Source organism: Zingiber officinale, chromosome 2A (genome assembly GCF_018446385.1).
Source record: "Zingiber officinale cultivar Zhangliang chromosome 2A, Zo_v1.1, whole genome shotgun sequence".
Taxonomy (NCBI): domain Eukaryota; kingdom Viridiplantae; phylum Streptophyta; class Magnoliopsida; order Zingiberales; family Zingiberaceae; genus Zingiber; species Zingiber officinale.
Genome location: NC_055988.1, coordinates 83,520,951 through 83,539,124, shown reverse-complemented (window position 1 = coordinate 83,539,124; position 18,174 = coordinate 83,520,951). Strand labels below are relative to the sequence as shown.

The following is an 18,174-nucleotide window of genomic DNA, read 5'->3' as shown; positions in this document are numbered from 1 at the left end:
AACGAGTCCTCACAACTATGGAAGAGCCTTAGCAAAGTAAGTATGACTCACCGGTGCATTTCACCATTCGAAACGATGCATGAGACCGAATTAAGCCGAAACATTAGTTTAAACCTGGGCAGTCGGCCCAATTGAAGCCCACTATTAGCCCACAGACCGTAGGCCTAATTAAGGCCCAACAAGCTAAGCAAGCGGGGCAGCGAGCGAAACCGAACCAGCTGGCCGGCGCACAATAGCCGCTGCCCCTTCCCTTCCCTCCCCCCCCCCGTCGAACCAAATCCAATACTTCCGCTACGGCACACGCTCGCCATGCAATTTCCCTTCCTCGCACGTGCCGACTCGTCTCCTCCGCTTCTTATTCCTCCTCCTCCTCCTGCTCCTTCTAGGCTGATCCTAGGGTTTCGCCGCGACGCCGCGACGTCGCCTCGCCTCGCCTCGCCGCCCCATGGAGCCGCGTCGGCACCACTCCAAAAACGGCCTCTCCTACTCCAGCCTCTTCAACCTCGAGGTAACTGGCGCCGCTCCGTCCATTCCCTTTCCCTCCTCTTCGCTTGATCGTGCGGCTCGAGATTGCTTCCCGTCTTCTGAGGTTGATTTCTATTGGGGGATTTTTGTTGCTCTCGACTACTTAAACTTGATAGCATTGGGACTTGCAGTGGCAAACACCTTAGGATTCTTCTCTTCCGCATGGTTTTAGGTTATCGGTATTGGTGTTGTGGCGGTATCACCAGCATCACGAGTAGTGTTATTATTGTTGAGTTGTCTAGTTTCTTCGTGTTTGTTCGGTTTTTGCTGCTTTTTTCGGTGATAAAAATTGTATTTTTTTTTTCACTTAGCTGAGGGTGTCCTGATAGGTTTATTGCTTGTGGTGCATCGTTATTGATGTCCTTGGGTTTTCATGTAGCCATTGATGACCTTTCGTGTTCCACAAGGAGATGATGATTTCCACAGTTACGGGGATAGCAGTCAAGATGAGAACCGAAGCAGCCAAGGTTTTTCTCCTTCTATACTCTCTGCTTGTTCTTATTCTTATTTTTTTTATTTACTGTTTGCAGTTGGAAAGATCATAGAACAAGTTCTCAACTCAGTTACTTGAATCCAGTGTCACACATTATTTTGATGTGATATTGGGTATTTCTAGTCAATCATGTTCTAATTCTTCATTTTTGTACTCTGTTTTTAAATCAGACCAAGAGCACCTCTATGAGCAGTGCAATGGAGAAAGGTCACCAGGGATGATAAGGAGGAGACAGAGGCGTGATATTCAGTTTGAGGATCTTCCAAGCTCAACCATGAGGAATGATACTGACAGCAATGATGAGATTGATGAAAATTATGAAAATGGAATAACAGAGGAGCAATACAGAGCCATGCTTAGTGAACACATGCAGAGATATAGGACAGTGATGCCTAAAGACTCATCGGCAGGGTTGGCTTCCACACGCATGGGAATGCCAGGTTCTAAGCGAAGTCATGGTAGTAAAAGAAGGAAGTTCAATTCTGAGCCTCTGGTTTCTGCTGAGGAACCAATAGTGCGTGAGATGGAAATATCACCCGGATACTATGGAGCTGATTTTGAAGCTGATTATTATGTGGGTAATAGGTACACTTTGTCCATGGAGTCCAGTTATTTGGACATTGGTGAGGGCATCACATATCGAATTCCTCCCACTTATGATAAACTTGTGAGTTCTCTGAACTTGCCAAACATTGCTGACATTATAGTCGAAGAGAACTTTCTTAAAGGCCCTTTAGATTTGAGGTCTCTAGCAGCCGTGATTTCTACCTATAAGAGGTTTGATAATTATGACCGAGGCGGATTGGGGGAGCCTCAACCACAATATGAATCTCTCCAGGCAAGGTTGAGTGGACTTCCATCTGGAAATTCAGACAAAAAATTCACACTTCAGATATGTGACATTGGTCTGAATGCATTCTCAATACCAGAAGGTGCAGCTGGTAGGATTCGGCGGCACATTATGTCAGATTCTGGTACTTTACAGGTTTATTATGTCAAAGTCTTGGAGAGAGGAGACACCTATGAGGTTATTTTTTGCCTAAGAAAATGATTATTAGTCTGGTGCACTCAGGTAAACAGGTTGCTTTTTCTTATTTTGAATAATCTTTTGTTTGATTATAGATTATTGAACGGAGTTTACCGAAGAAGCTAGTAGTGAAGAAAGATCCGTCTGAAATTGAGAAGGAAGAGATGGAGAAGATAGGGAAAGTTTGGGCTAATATGGTTAGAAGAGATATTCCAAAGCATCATAAGATATTTACAAGTTTCCACAAGAAACAACTTGCAGATGCTAAACGCTTTTCAGAGACTTGTCAGAGAGAGGTAATGTTTCCCTTGTTCTGCATCAACTTGTTTCTGTCATTTTCTTAATCATGAGATCTGTCCTCTTTTCTTCATTCCTGATTGAATGTACATAAAAATTTCAGGTAAAGTTGAAGGTCAGTAGGTCACTCAGATTTATGAGAAGTGCGGCAGTTCGCACTAGAAGGCTAGCCAGAGACATGTTGATATTCTGGAAAAAAGTAGATAAGGAACAGGTAATGTTGCTCATCTCTTCCTTGTTATAAGTATCTTTAGTGTGATCTTTGGTGAACATTTACCAGACTGGTTATGCTCTTCTTATCTTTTTCCCTTCTCCTTGTATGACTAACTATAGCTTGAACCTTGTTCTAACAAGTTAATTCATTAAATTGTCTTTTGAATAGTCATAAAGTTTTGATTGGTTTCTTGTTAAAATTTTCTTTACCTCTTTAAGTTTGAAAACTTATTGATATTGGTTTATATGGCATAGTTTGTGTAGATTTACGAGGTTTCATTAATTTTGTAAGTAAGAGATGTACTTTAAAAGATGTTGCATGTACATTTTTGTTGTTTATATATGCCATATTTTCACATCATCAGTCTTGAGTTCATGAACACTTGACAATTGGTGTTGCTAACCATGGCTAGTTATTTATTGTAAACTCCTAGAATTTGGGGCCAAGCCAGAACTGGTTGTAAATTTGATTAAATAACTATTAATTTTAGAGAGAGTTGGCTGTTGGATATTTTATCTTTTTTGTTCTTGGATTTGTTACTTTATATTTTTGTTATTAATAATTAGGATAGAGTTCCTTTGATTCAAGTTCCTAGAAGATCTGTTCTACACTCCAATAAAATAAGGGGCAAAGATCTTTGGTTTTTCTTGAGAGTTGGAGTCTTTGCTGCTAGTCAGTACAAAGATAACTACTAGAATATTTTTTGGTTCATAGAATGTTTAATAGGGCAACTATTATTTTTTTTTTTACTTTTTACTCTATAAATTTAGAATGTTATAACTAAAATCATGTAGCTGACGCATGGTTTATTGATGGCGATCTATGTGCTAAGTAGTCTCAGTTGCCATTATTTTCTTTAGATTTTAATTTTTTATGGCATGTAATGTTAGTTGTCCAAACTAGTGATCTTGTATTTGAGATGAGGGAACTCAATTTTGCTTTTAAGTTGTTAGGAATACTACAACAACAATCAAGCCTTATGGGGTCGGCTATATGGATCCTTATACGCTATTGGACTCTATTCCCTATTATATCATCATCTATATTTAAATAAATTTTATCTTATTTTATTGTTACTAACAAAGTCTTTTTTGGCCTTTCACTTCTTTATTTGATTTGTGTATCTGTCACAATTTCACATCACCTAACTGAGATAATTATTGATCGTTTAAGTACATGTTTATATCATCTTAAATGTATTTCTCGGAGTTTTCCCTCAATAAATGTAACTTTGTCTTTCTCTCTAATGCTCTTTTTTCTTATTCTGTCTATCCTCGTATGTCCATACATCCATCTTAACATCCTCATCTCTACAACTTTTATCTTCTGCTTATGTTCTCGAGTCATAGCTCAACATTCAATGCTATATAACATAGCAAGTCTTCTACTCATGTGCTCTCATTTTTTATTCTGCTAATGTACTAAATTGTCGTTTGTAGAATAAATTTTAGAGATACTTTATGATCACATACAACACTCAATGCTAACCTTCATTTCAATCATCTTGCTTATATTCTACGTAAGACATCTCTTTCAATCCCTATATTGTTTTGCAAAAATAATCCTAAATACTTAAAATTCTCAGACAACTCTCCTATCTTAATAATTATTTCATTATGTCTGATATTTCTAAACTTAAATTTCATATATTCTATCTTTACTAAATCTAAAACATTTCACTTCTAGTGTTTCCTATAAAGATTCTAGTTTAGCATTTACTTTTTCACGTGTCTCATTTACCAAAACAATATCATTTGCAAATAACATGCACCACAGTACTATCTTTGGATGAGTTCGTTCATGATTAGTGTAAAAAGATAGGGACTTAGAGTTGATCCTTGATGTAATCCTATCTTTATTGAAAATGCTTTAGTTAATATGCCTGAAATCTTCACTTGATCGGTATATCCTCGTACATATCTTTAATTAGTTCAATATATGCTATGTAACACCTCTTTTTTTTTAGAATTTTCTATATACTTTCTCTTATAACTCTATCATAAGTTTTTTCTAGATTAATAAATACCATGTGTAGATCTTGCTTTTGCTCCCGATATTTTTCAATTAGCTGTCTGATAAGATGTATAGTTTCTATTGTCGATCTTGTAAGCATTTACCCAAATTAATTTTTGGTCACCATGGTCTCCTTAATCTTATTTGTATTACTCTTTCTCAAAGTTTCATGGCATGACTCATTAGTTTAATACCTAAAAGAATACAATTTTATATGTCTCCCTTGTTCTTATATAAGGGAGCTTGAGTACTTATCCTCTGATCAAGTTTTTTTTTTTCCTTTTAAATATCATGTTAAATAAATTTGTAAGTCATTTAATACCTTTTTTCCTTAAACTCTTTCATACCTTTATCGACATCATCTAGTCTAACGACTTTTCTATTTTGTATTCCATTTAAAGCTTGTAAACTTTTATACTCATTTAACCTACTTAAGTTAAGTTGACCACCTAAACCTGAAAATATATCTTCCACCGCACTTTTATTTTTCCATCATTTACTAATACTATATTGCATTTATCTTCAATATATCTTATTTGGTCAAATTTCTTGTTTTCCTCTCTCATTTCAGCTATTCTCTTTTTTCTTCCTTTTTATCCAATTTTTGATATAACTGTTCAAAAGTTTCATTTTTTTTCTTCATTTACTGCTTTATTAGCCTCTTTCTTAGATATTATATATATTTTTTAAGTTTTCTCATTCTTATAAATATATAATGTTTTATAGGTTATTTGTGTTTCCTTCACTTTCTGTTGTACTTTTTCATTCCACTACTATGGTTCCTTACTTGGTGGTGCATGCCCCTTTTACTCACTGAGTACATTGTTGCTATTATTTTTTAACTTTGATATTATTTTATCTCTTGTTGTATTAGAGGCGTGTTCCTACCTTTTCCTTAACTATGTTTTGCTTCCTATCCTTTAACTTCTACCACGTAATTATAGGAGTTGTGTATATTTTTCTTCTATTAATATTGAGGCATATATCCAACACTACTAATCAATCTTGGGTAGTTAAGATTATCAAGGAATGACCTTGCAATCTTTATAAATCTTTTTATCCCTCTTCCTAACCATAAGAAAGTCAAATTGTGATTTATTATTCGACCAAGCGTTCTTTTTTCTTAAAAAACGTATTAGTTAGTATAAAGTTATATGCTATTGCAAAATCTAATATATTTTTCTCTTCTTTATTTCTTGTTCCAAACCCATAACTCTTATGTACCCTCTCATTATCCTCATTTTTTACTCTTACATGCTCATTTAGATCACATATTAAACATTTCATTGAGTGGAATGTTTTGTAATACTTTATTTAGGTCATCCCAAAACCTCCATCTAATCCTACTTAGGTGTATATATATACTAATTATGTTCATAGTTTCATTCGTCATTACTATCTTAAAAGTTATAATTCTATTCCCTTTCTAATTACTCCAACAATTTTATTCTTTAACGAAGTATCTACAACAATATCTACTCAATTTCTTGTTTTACTTTTTCTTGCATACCATAATTTAAAACCTGAGTTTTCTATCATCTTTGTCTTCTCATTTTTTCTCTTGTACACACAAAATACTAATTCTTCTCTTAATCATCATGTCTACTACCTCAATTGTTTTACTAGTGTTCTGTTCCATGTTCCAAATCTTAGACTATTAGCTTTCTTATAATATTTATTCTTATCCAACCTATGGTGTGAAGATTTTTTGCTTATTTAATACTATACCCAAGTTCTCATGGAGATATAGCAACCCTTGCCGCTACAGTTGGACCTTGCCACCCAAACTCTTGCATATTTAACACTATACCTAAATTCTGGAGATGTAGCGGTACTTGTCGAAATGTTTGGATTCTGCAACGTGTTCCTTCCTAGTAACACTTAGCATTAGCATAATAGTATAATGGATCCATTCATTGAACATTTGTTATAGTTTAATGCTATTGGCAATCTAACACAACCGTTCTCCTTTATCCAGCCTTGGGACCGGCCATGACGGAGTAATTCGTCATTGGCGGAGTTAAGTTGTTAGGAAATGATATTTAATACTATGTGATTTTTGATTCTCTGATAAATTATACTAGTTTTTCTTCATCTGTTTATTTTAATAAAGTAACATTCTGTCTTTTATGAACATATACTTCTATGAGGTTTGAAATTAACTGAAATAATCTTTCTAGGCTGAATTAAGGAAGAAAGAAGAAAGAGACGCTGCTGAAGCTTTGAAGCGTGAGGAAGAACTTCGCGAAGCTAAGAGACAACAGCAGAGGCTTAACTTTCTCATATCACAGACTGAACTATACAGTCATTTCATGGGGAACAAGTCTTCGACACAACCTGCTGAAACTGCATCTGTTGAAGAAGAAGAAGAAGAAGCTGAACCTCAAGAAGAAAAATCAACTGTTTCTGATTTCGAACCAGGGGAGGAAGAGGATCCAGAGGAAGCTGAACTAAAAAAGGAAGCTCTCAGGGCTGCTAAACAGGCAGTCTCTCAGCAGAAAAAGATAACAAATGAATTTGACAATGCTTGTTTAAAACTTCGACAAGTTGACATTGGGGATCAAGCAAATGACTCTATTGCTACAGGGTCCAGTAACATAGACCTCCTGAACCCGTAAGTCACTCTCTAAGCACCAACTATTTAGTGGCCCAACATTTTTAAAAGTTGTTTTGAACTCCAGCCTTTAATATTCTTGAGTTGATATCTTTTACTTTCTGGTGTCACATCAATAAAAACCTTATTTGCAGCTCTACAATGCCTATATCATCAACAGTGCAAACACCAGATATGTTTAAAGGGCATCTTAAAGAATATCAGTTAAAGGGATTACAATGGCTAGTTAACTGTTATGAGCAGGTAATGCATATGTTTGAAGTGCTCTCTCTAAGATTATATTTATATTACTTGATTTTTCAGTTGTATACAGGGTTTGAATGGAATTCTTGCTGATGAAATGGGGCTCGGAAAGACAATTCAAGCTATGGCCTTCTTAGCTCATTTAGCTGAGGTTTGTGACTGATTATGAGGTGGCTAAGCTATTTTGAATGCTATTCCAGATATCTGTTATTGAATTTGACAATGAACTTCTGGGATGATGGTAACCCAATGCTTATTAGTTATGACAAATTCTTTAATGACAAAGGATGATTAAGGTGACTAGTGGAGAGATAGTACGACCTTGAATAAACCAACTTGCAAAAGGTTCCTTTTGCATAGAGGGACAGCCAAGACGTGAAACATTCGGTTTTAGTTTAGGCATAAAAGGACATACGCAAGATGTGAAGTGTTTGGTTTCCTACTTAAACAACAACAACCACAATGGCAAAAGTGAAAAAGAAAACTTAAGTTGGGTCGTGCAACAGGTTGAGCAAGACTAAATGAAACCTAAATGAGCAAGACTAAATGTGCCTTGCTTAGTTTAGGCATTAAGGGACATAGTCAAGATGCGAAGTGTTTGGTTTCCTACTTAAACAACAACAACCACAATGACAAAAGCGAAACAGAAAACTTAAGTTGGTGTTTTAATATGTTGAGTCACGGTTACTGGTAAGTCGAGAGGGACAAAACAGCATTTGAGTTCCTTATTTGGTTCAGGGAGAGGTCGGGTCATGCAACAGGTTGAGCAAGACTAAATGAAACCTAAATGTGCCTTGTTTGGTTTGTGAAAATGTTATACTCTGGTTTCACTTTTTAGAAACTAGATTTTGAGAATTTAAAATGAAAAACCAAACAAATATTAATCATTTATTTTTTTTTACACCTTCGTATTTATTAGAGGTTAATGGTGTCAAAATGCTAATGAAAAATATTTAAATTTTCAAGGAAAAATGAAAACTGATAACTGACACTATAGTAACTTTGCCACCTAATAAGCAAATACCATTTGTGGGATTAAACCTGTATTTTCCACCACCCTTATAATTTTTAACTTAAACACAGCCAAGCTTAATCTTTGGCTTGTTTGTCTTGGGTGGATAAAAAGGTGAGGATGAGACAAGGAGGGGTGCAAAAAAATCACAAAATTGTAAATGAGCGATCCAGACTCTGTCCAATTTTGTTTTCTTCATCTTCATCTGGTCAAGTTAAATGAGCCTTGAAGTTGTATTTCTTGCTTTTGTAGATTTGGTTCTCTTTTATATGGTTTTTCTGTTCGTCTATTAGATGTATTTAAAATACTATTTTTTTCTCTAAAATTATTTTCAGATTCTTGAAATATACTTTAATTTCACATAGCTACATTCATTTCGTGTGTTTTGATATTTAACTGACATGTGATCAGGAAAAAAATATTTGGGGTCCTTTTCTGGTGGTTGCACCAGCCTCTGTCTTGAATAATTGGGCTGATGAAATCAGTAGGTTTTGCCCTGAATTTAGAACACTTCCATACTGGGGTGGAAATCAAGAGAGAGCAGTACTTAGGAAAAACATCAACGCAAAGCGTTTGTACAGAAAGTAAGTATGCCTTTGTTATTGCATATACATTTTTTTTCATGTCTAACCTTTCATCCTCCGACTTTGCATTGTGGAACCAATAATAACATATTTATCTTCAGGGAGGCAAGATTCCACATACTAATTACCAGTTACCAGTTGATTATAGCTGATGAAAAATGTTTGCGGCGTTTGAAATGGCAGTATATGGTTTTAGATGAAGCTCAGGCAATAAAAAGTTCACATAGGTGATTTTTTATTTGTATACCTGATATTTCTTTTTTTGCTGGTCACTTATAGATTCTGTGTTTTTTAGTCATTATGTAGTTTCTGTTCACGCTAGCATTCTTGCTGCAGTAGTATTTTTTTCTTGTGTAAACCCACCTATAAACTTGTTACATTTGCCTTCTGTAGTATTCGTTGGAAGACATTACTCAGCTTTAACTGTAGAAATCGCTTGCTTCTGACTGGGACACCTATACAGAATAACATGGCCGAGCTGTGGGCTCTTCTCCATTTTATCATGCCTACTTTATTTGACAGCCACGAACAATTTAATGAGTGGTTCTCTAAAGGGTATATTTTCATAGGATTATCATTCTTTTTAAAGCATTTTATTCTCCCTATTGTTTAATTTATGTTCTTTTTCAGCATCGAGAGCCATGCAGAGCATGGAGGCACCCTGAATGAGCATCAGCTCAACAGACTGGTACGTGCTTATTGTTACTTTCTATAAGTTAATTTGTCCAATAGCTCTATGTTTAATGGGAGGAAAAAGTGTAGGTTGCCAACGTTCAGTCTCATTCTTTTTTTTTTCTGAGACATGCTTTCATAATAAATCAAAGTTTTTTTTAAGTCATTCAAGATGTAATTTCTTATTGTCTATTGAGTTATTCTCCATTATCTATGAAGTTAATATGCTGGTTTATCAAGTAGTCCTAATCAGTAAAATTTATTTTCAAACTCATTTAATATATAATTCTCCACTGGTAAATTTACATGCTAACTTAAAATGTGAGATTTTCTCTAATATTTGATGTCTAGATTATTGGCTATGCTTCTTGGCAACTAGTTTTATGTTTGTTTTGCAGCATTATATCTCACTAGTTTTGTTAACAATCAGTTGTTTTACCAACTGATATATAATATATATACTATAGTTAATGTGTTTATTAAAATAAAAGATAATTGCAATTATGTCCTAATTGATTATGTTTAATACCATTTATCTTCAACTCTTCTTTCAATTTTTCAGTCAGATTTTGTCTTTAGTAATAACTCCTTAACTATTGTTTAAATATGTTTAAATAAGTTACTGCAAGTGGAAAGAAATAAGAACTAAAAACCAACGCTTTATCAATCATTCCTTAACTGTTATCTTGATAGACTTAATAAGTGAATGCAAGTGACAAAAACACATGATCTGAAAATTTAACAATTTGTTTCTGGCATATCTCACTAAATATTAAATAATATCAGATTTTTTATATATGACTCTTATATCATATGTATATAATTAATGAGTAATATTGATTAATTGATATAAATTATTAATAAACAATATTGGACTATTATCGTATTGGATTATTAGTATACACTTCCAAATTTAATTAATACTAATGCATTTATTCTGTTTTCTTAATATTGTTAGGTATCCAAAGTTATTACTTAATAATAAGTGTTAGCTATTATTATCTTTTATTGCTTAATAATATAGTACGTTATATAAATTACATGTCTTCTCTACCTCTTCCTTCCTCAGGCTCCACCCCCACTCCACTCCACTGCGCATAAGCAGTTTTGCATCATTGCACCTGCCTCTCCTTCTGGACACTTTGAGTCTCAATGTCCCTTCTGTATTACCCACATGGCATCCTATTGCTTCAGCAGTAGATGATCTACCTTTTTTTTTTTGCTTGAGCACATGGCAAATGACAATTTTTTTTTTTAATGTGCATCTTTTTTTTTGTGCATAGAAGCTACTTATTGGTCAACTTCAGATGCATTTGGCATGATTTGGAAGTTTTTCATCAAATTCCTTGATGTTCTTAGTGGGTGTGCACTTTCTTGACAAATATCAGATCACTCTTCACCAATCTGATCCAACTCAGCTGATCCTGATTCTGATCAGCCAAAAGAAACTTCCTCTCTTCGGGCACCTTTTTACAGGGATAAAACCATGATGGTTTCTTTCCATAAGCAAAAAATATCTGGATAATCCATGATATGTGTATTTAGGTCAATTCTCACAAAATGATTCTGTCACATACTTTGTGAGGGTTGAAGATATTATTTTATCTACTCGTTATCTAAATTCAAAATAGATCATTTTATGTTCATCATATCTGGTTTTACCTTTTCTCCTTTCTCTATATAGCCATGTTGTGTAATCAATATGATTTTTATTTTTATTTCTTTAGCATGGAGTTTTGAAGCCTTTCATGTTGAGACGTGTAAAGAAAGATGTTATATCAGAGATGACAGGGAAGAAAGAAATCACAGTTCACTGTAACTTGAGTTCTCGACAGCAGGTCTTTTATCGTGCTATAAAAAACAAGATATCACTTGCTGAACTTTTTGATGGTAGCCATGGCCATCTGAATGAGAAGAAAATAAAGAACTTGATGAATATTGTTATGCAATTACGGAAGGTAAACTTTCCATCAAGTTCTGTCCAGTTATATTTTTTTCTATTTGTGTTTTTCCTTTGTTATCCTGTGGTATATTCCCTACACCACACTACACTACACTGTAGATTTATAACTGAATTCTGGAACTGTGCATGCAGTAGGGATCCTCTGGTCCGCAAATTGTGGACCAGGGGATGGTCCACTGATGTGGACCCTTGATTTGAATGGATCCCACCTATTTAAAAATGGGGTCCATCTAAATCAAGGGTCCTCATGTAATGGACCATCCTCTGGTCCGCAATTTGTGGACCAGAGGATCTGCTCTCCTGTGCATGTAATATGTCATTGCCTAATGATGAAGGACCTCTGAGTATGTTTTCCATTTTTTGGAATTGTAGGTGTGTAACCATCCAGAGTTGTTTGAACGTAATGAAGGAAGCTCATATTTTTGCTTTGCAGAGATACCAAATTCACTTCTTCCATCTCCATTTGGAGGAATCGATGTACATTATGCGGGAAACAGGAATCCCATATTGTATAAGGTGCTTTTTCATAGCTTTCTTTTTGGGGATTGTTAGGTCTTCATCCTTTTTCATGTTTAGATATTATGTTCTGTATTTTGCAAATTTCTCATCTTTAACTGCATTTGTTTTTTTGTTCTTAAGGTGCCAAAACTGGTCCATCAAGAAATGCTCCATAATTCTGGAGCACCTGTTCCTTTTGCTCTACACTGTCTTAACCGTGGAAGTTTTGGCCGATTTTTTGATATATTTTCTCCAGATAGTGTTTATCATTCTGGAGTGTTACAACATAACCTCTTAAATGAGACTTCTGAACTTAGTGGAACTTTTGGGTTTACACGACTGCTGAATTTATCACCAGGTGAAGTTACCTTCTTAGCCAAGTGTTCACTACTCGAGCGGTTGTTGTTTTCTGTAATAAGGTGTGATAGGCAGTTGGTCGAGGAAATCTTAGACTTGTTTATGGAAAAAGAAGGCAATGATCTCGAAAGCACTCACCTGGATAAACAAAATATTCGAACTGTTGCACGGATGTTGTTGTTACCAGCAAAATCTGAATCAAGCTTACTTAGAAAAAGGTTTTCAACTGGTTCTAGTGATGCTCCATATGAGGCTTTGGTTACTTCCCATCAAGATCGGTTTATAATGAATGCCAGGCTTTTGCGTGCTATATATGCATTTATTCCACGGGCCAGATCTCCACCTGTAAGTTTGACAGTCTCTCTTTTTTCTTTCAATATAAAGCAGATATCCATGTTTATTGTTGCTACTCTGTGTAATTTCTTTAATATTTTTTCACTTCCACAGATACATGTTCAATGCTCTGACAGAAGCTTTGCCTACCAAATGACCGAGGAGCTTCATCACCCTTGGATGAAGAAATTGTTTGTTGGATTTGCTCGGACCTCTGAATTTAATGGTCCTAGAATGCCTATTCATTCTCACCCTTTGATAGAAGAGATTTCAGGGTCAAATGTCATTGAGCCCGTTTTTCAGCTCCCTTATAGGATTTTTGGTTCTTCTCCACCCGTGCGAAGCTTTGATCCTGCTAAAATGCTTACGGTACTTGATTTTCATTTTCAGGAAAATTGGAATAATTGATGACTCATTGGATCTTTTTTGTAGAATGTCTTTTGGGCTTTCTTTCTTTTAGATATTTCAGCTAATACTGTTTAAGTTAGCCATTTGATATATATGTTGATATGCATAATCTTTTTCTAGGACTCTGGGAAACTTCAAACTCTGGACGTGCTATTGAAACGTCTGCGGGCTGAAAATCATCGTGTTCTTTTATTTGTGCAGATGACAAAAATGTTAAATATACTTGAGGTATTTATAGCCTCTTGTCTTCCTGATATATATATGCACTATTTCTTGGACCAAATTTACCTTTCTTTATTTTGTATATACTTTCTGCAAACCATTAGTGACTACTATTAGATTATAGAAATTGTCTTTTAAGTTCCCTGAAAGTAATTGCGAGATTTGAAATATAATTGTACTGGTCCTCATTTAGGTTGATTTTAATCATTCATTTAAATCGCCGCTATTTTAACTTTCTGCTTAGAACAATCCTGTTTTATTTGTAATGTTCTTTTCGATATCATATATAATTTTCTTCTAGAAGCTTCTGTCAATCCTGTTTACTTCATTTTTCACATAGTATCTTCTAGTTGACTCAAGGATATGCAAGGGATGCTGGTTTTTTTCATATTAAAGTTTTTTTTCCTTGAGATACATGATTTGTTCTCGAGTAGCATGCTGTTTTAATAGCTGTCAATGAAGGGACAAGGATAGTTGACATTATCAAGATCAATGCTTCTATTACTACAAATGTAGTTTTGAATTGCAAAAATTTCTTTGCCTTTTTTTACTGATTATCAACTTATTTGGCATATGTACTAGGGATTAAGCTATGTAGGTTTTTTAACTGAATGCCCTCAATGAAAGATGTTTTCAGTATGTTATAAACTTGCAATAACATTCCTTCAGCCTCTTGTTATCACAAACTTGTAACTTCTTATGAGGATGTTATCAAATATTTTCCAGGATTATATGAACTACAGGAAATACAAGTACTTCCGATTAGATGGATCATCTACTATTATGGACCGTCGTGACATGGTGAGGGATTTTCAGCGTAGGTATGTAATCCCTCTTCTAATAATGTAGCATGAGCATGCATTTAATCTTTACAGGTTCTCACTGTAAGATAAATTAATCTATATATAGCATACTACTTTCAAGATTATTTCAAAAATAGCACATGCTTCAAATTTATTAAATTGTATTTGCTTGTGCAAACTTTGTTAATCTTCAAAATGACTTACCATAATGTTACTGGTGAAGGTGACTTTATACATGATGTATATATCATTATATTATGTGGCATGCGACATCAGCTAGAATTACCATAAATTCAAATCTTACATGTTTTTCTTGATGATATGTGGCATGCTATGCTAGCATTTCGGATATCATTATAATTTAGCTATACAATGTCAAATTATATAGTGATTGAATAACATTGGATTCATCACGTATATTATTTTTATTACTGGGAGATCTTAATTGAAACAAGTAATACAAATGAAGTAATTTAAACTTGTAGCTGGACATGAAATAATCTTTAAACTTAGTATATCAATAATTACTCATAGATATGATGATGAAGCTTATTACCACTTTGGTCTTGATTGTCATAGTACCCTTTCCTTGCAGGAATGATATATTTGTTTTTCTGCTGAGTACGAGGGCTGGAGGTCTTGGTATTAATCTAACTGCTGCTGATACTGTGATCTTCTATGAGAGTGACTGGAATCCAACATTGGACTTGCAAGCGATGGATAGGGCACATCGGTTGGGACAAACAAAGGATGTAAGTAAATCAGCAAAATCTCCATTTTCATATTATCTGGAAATATTAGCTGTTAAGTGAAGATGATTGGTTGTGATTTTTTTCCCTTCATTTTTCATTTAAAAATTGGAAATTGAAAGAGAATTGCAAAAAAAAAATTATTTATCATGAAAAATTAGAAAAAAGAGAATAGAAAATAATGGATCTATTTGTTAGAGACATGAAATCTATGCATCTGCTAAGAAATGAGACATGAGGATTCTGCATACTACCTTTTATTTTTTGGATAAATTATTTTTCATGTTTTCTTTTGTTTTCCATTCTGCTATGTAAAATGTTTTGCGTAGCTGAGGATTAGACATTTATGTTTTCTTGGCTAATGAACTTCTCTGTCCCTTCTGGAGCAAATTTAATGAACGCCAACTGGTTGAATTTTGAACATATCCTTGTAATGTTTATAGCAATTTGATGTTAGAATGTAAATATTGTTGGGACTGAGCTATGTTCTTTGTCTTGGTAATTCAGTCGGTCCCAGTTGCTACATTGCAACCTTGTGGTGTCCATTACTGAGGTGTTAACAAAATGCTTGCCTTGATTTGATTTCTCTACTCAGGTTTCTGTGTATAGATTGATTTGCAAAGAAACAGTCGACGAAAAAATTTTACAGAGAGCGAGCCAAAAGAATACGGTGCAGCAGTTGGTCATGACAGGTGGCCATGTTCAGGGTGATCCTCCGCCCGAGGATGTAGTTTCCTTTCTCCTTGACGATGCACAATTGGAGCAGAAGTTGAAAGAAGTACCGCCACAGATGGTACTTCCTTTTACTTTATTGTTTTCCTGTTAAAGAATCAACCTTCTCACATTATTTAAATGCGAATTTTTCGAAGTAATTCTCGCACCCAAATTTGGATAAGCATTTCTATAATCAGGTTCTGTAATGTGGAAGAACCTATCTCCAGCTTATGAATTTTGTTGTAGATATCATCGCATACATTTTGCACCGACTGTTGGCTTTTGCCGCCCTGATGTGCTTTCTGTATCTCTGACTATAGTTGTCATTTTTCGTTGGCAGCCTAAGGAACGACAGAAGAAAAAACGATTGAAAGGGATGAGAGTAGGCGCAGATGGTGATGTATCTCTGGAAGACTTGACAAATGGTGTTCCAGTGGAAAATGATTTGGTAAAAAGTACACATAACAGAAAGGTATCGTTCGGCTACTATGACTTCAATATTCTATGGCATGCATCTCTAACTTTTGTGATGAATAATTAGAATTATTTATTTTCTGTGTTTATGTTTCATTTAAGTTCAATAAAATGATTCTTAGCTAAGATAGAAATGATGCAATTAGTTAATATCATAATCAGAATTCTATTTCAATTAATCATGGAGAATATGTTCAGAAGTAAATTGATTTGCTGTTCTAACTTCGGTTTTGGTGGTTCTCTTGAATCCTTCACCCAGAGGAAATCGAGTTCCCAGAAACATAATCCTTCAAAGCTGCAGAACCCTCATAAAACTGCAGGTGATGTAGCCGAAGCTGATGAATGTAGTCCAAGTGGCTACGAGGAAGATCACCCTCCTGACCAGAGGCGAAAAAGAGCAAAAAGACCGACAAAGAGTGTTAATGAAAACCTCGAACCTGCTTACAACTCTGCAGCCAATACGGCAGTCGACTAGAACTCCTTCGAATACCAGCTGTCTTCACACAACTATCATACTGGCAACTACAGCTGATTTACAGGAAGGCACACCACCTTAAGCTTCACCAATTTCATCGTATCTAAACCTTCTGTCGTGGATTCTTTGGCAACCCAAGGTTTCTGAACTGTCGTGCATCGAAAGTGCGGCGCTGCCGCCTGCCGCGTGATCTAGCGCGCTCGAGCTTTATAGTGGAAAGAGATCCAATTACTTGTGCAAATTGTTGATAGTTTATCCTCAAATGCATCCAGGAGAGTTTTGATATGGGATTCAGCTGCCTACCAACTATCAGACTTTGACACTGAAAACGGAGCTTTTGGATCATGTTAAGTTGTTTGTTTTTTTTTTCGATAATATATTCTTTTGTTGGAGAGATGAGATATCGTCTTTTGCTGGAAGAACTTTAAAAAGTGTTGCAAAATATGATGCACTAAAGAACATCAGTGTAAATAAATTGTTGCAAGGCTTTTGTTTTTTGTTAACTGTGTAGTTTTGGGGCATGGCTCATGGAGCGAGTGGCAGACAAAAAGAGATTTCGAGGTGCCTTTAATTTGTTAAAATTTAATATAATTTAATTTAATTTTTAAAAGTAATATTTTAAATAATAATATTACTTTTTAAATAATAATAAGAGGAGTATTAATGCAATAATAAAGTTATTGTGCCTTGCTGATAAGATTATATATAATAAATTATTAGATAGTATATAATAAATTTAATGTGATCCGAGTCTTATTGCTATCTTAACGGTTTATAGAAAAGGGTTTGTCTTAAAAACATAACAAATTTCCACGTCGATTTAAAGTGCGCAGAGCTATTTTTTAGTTTTTTTTTAAAAAAAAACTAAAAATTCTGAGTCCCTTTCTATTGGAACCTGCTCACCGGTTGAAATTCTAAGCAAGCGCTCCACCGACTATTCTGGGGTATTTTTGAGGGTTTGAAAAATTTTTTGGATCTTTTTCACACTACAAGAGGACGGTAATCACACTGGTAGGTCTACCTTTGCAGTTCGGATCCTCTGGACCAACTAGCCTTGGACCATCCCTGGACCACAAAACCCATATAAAACGTGTATCACATGCAAGGCACGTGCACACCCGAAACTCAACTCACGCGAAACGCAAGCATCGCGTTATAGGACTCTGACTTACAACGAGGCATTGTATACATGGGGGTGTAGCTTAATTAATCATCTTGTTATAGGACTCTGACTTACAACGAGCCACTTAACGTGAGGATTATCTTTGGCACGTGCAATATTTGAGGCGGAAACTTCTTACCTTAATGCTTTAGTAGTTTGACCTTAATACATGAGCTATATTTTTGGATAGTTACTGTATTTACCTTGACTCCACTCATATTTACCTTGCTTTGCAGTTCGGATCCTCTGGACCAACTAGCCTTGACTATCCCTGGATCACAAAACCCATATAAAACGTGTATCACGTGCAAGGCACGTGCAC

At 35.1% G+C, this 18,174-nt stretch overlaps 1 protein-coding gene across 1 annotated transcript; it reads left to right on the top strand.

Annotated features, from left to right (window-relative positions):
- The first annotated feature begins 271 nt into the window (after window positions 1–271).
- Window positions 272–17,193, top strand: LOC122041367 (chromatin-remodeling ATPase INO80-like). Its single transcript, XM_042601011.1, has 22 exons — window positions 272–508; window positions 905–992; window positions 1,189–2,045; window positions 2,141–2,341; window positions 2,446–2,556; window positions 6,750–7,183; window positions 7,318–7,426; window positions 7,497–7,577; window positions 8,850–9,022; window positions 9,124–9,249; window positions 9,416–9,577; window positions 9,653–9,710; window positions 11,422–11,652; window positions 12,030–12,173; window positions 12,297–12,857; window positions 12,960–13,214; window positions 13,374–13,481; window positions 14,202–14,296; window positions 14,874–15,030; window positions 15,623–15,820; window positions 16,082–16,213; window positions 16,475–17,193. Exons 1-22 carry the CDS (start codon window positions 446–448, stop codon window positions 16,688–16,690), a joined length of 4,560 nt encoding a protein of 1,519 aa, XP_042456945.1. The 5' UTR covers window positions 272–445; the 3' UTR covers window positions 16,691–17,193.
- Window positions 17,194–18,174: the final 981 nt, after the last annotated feature.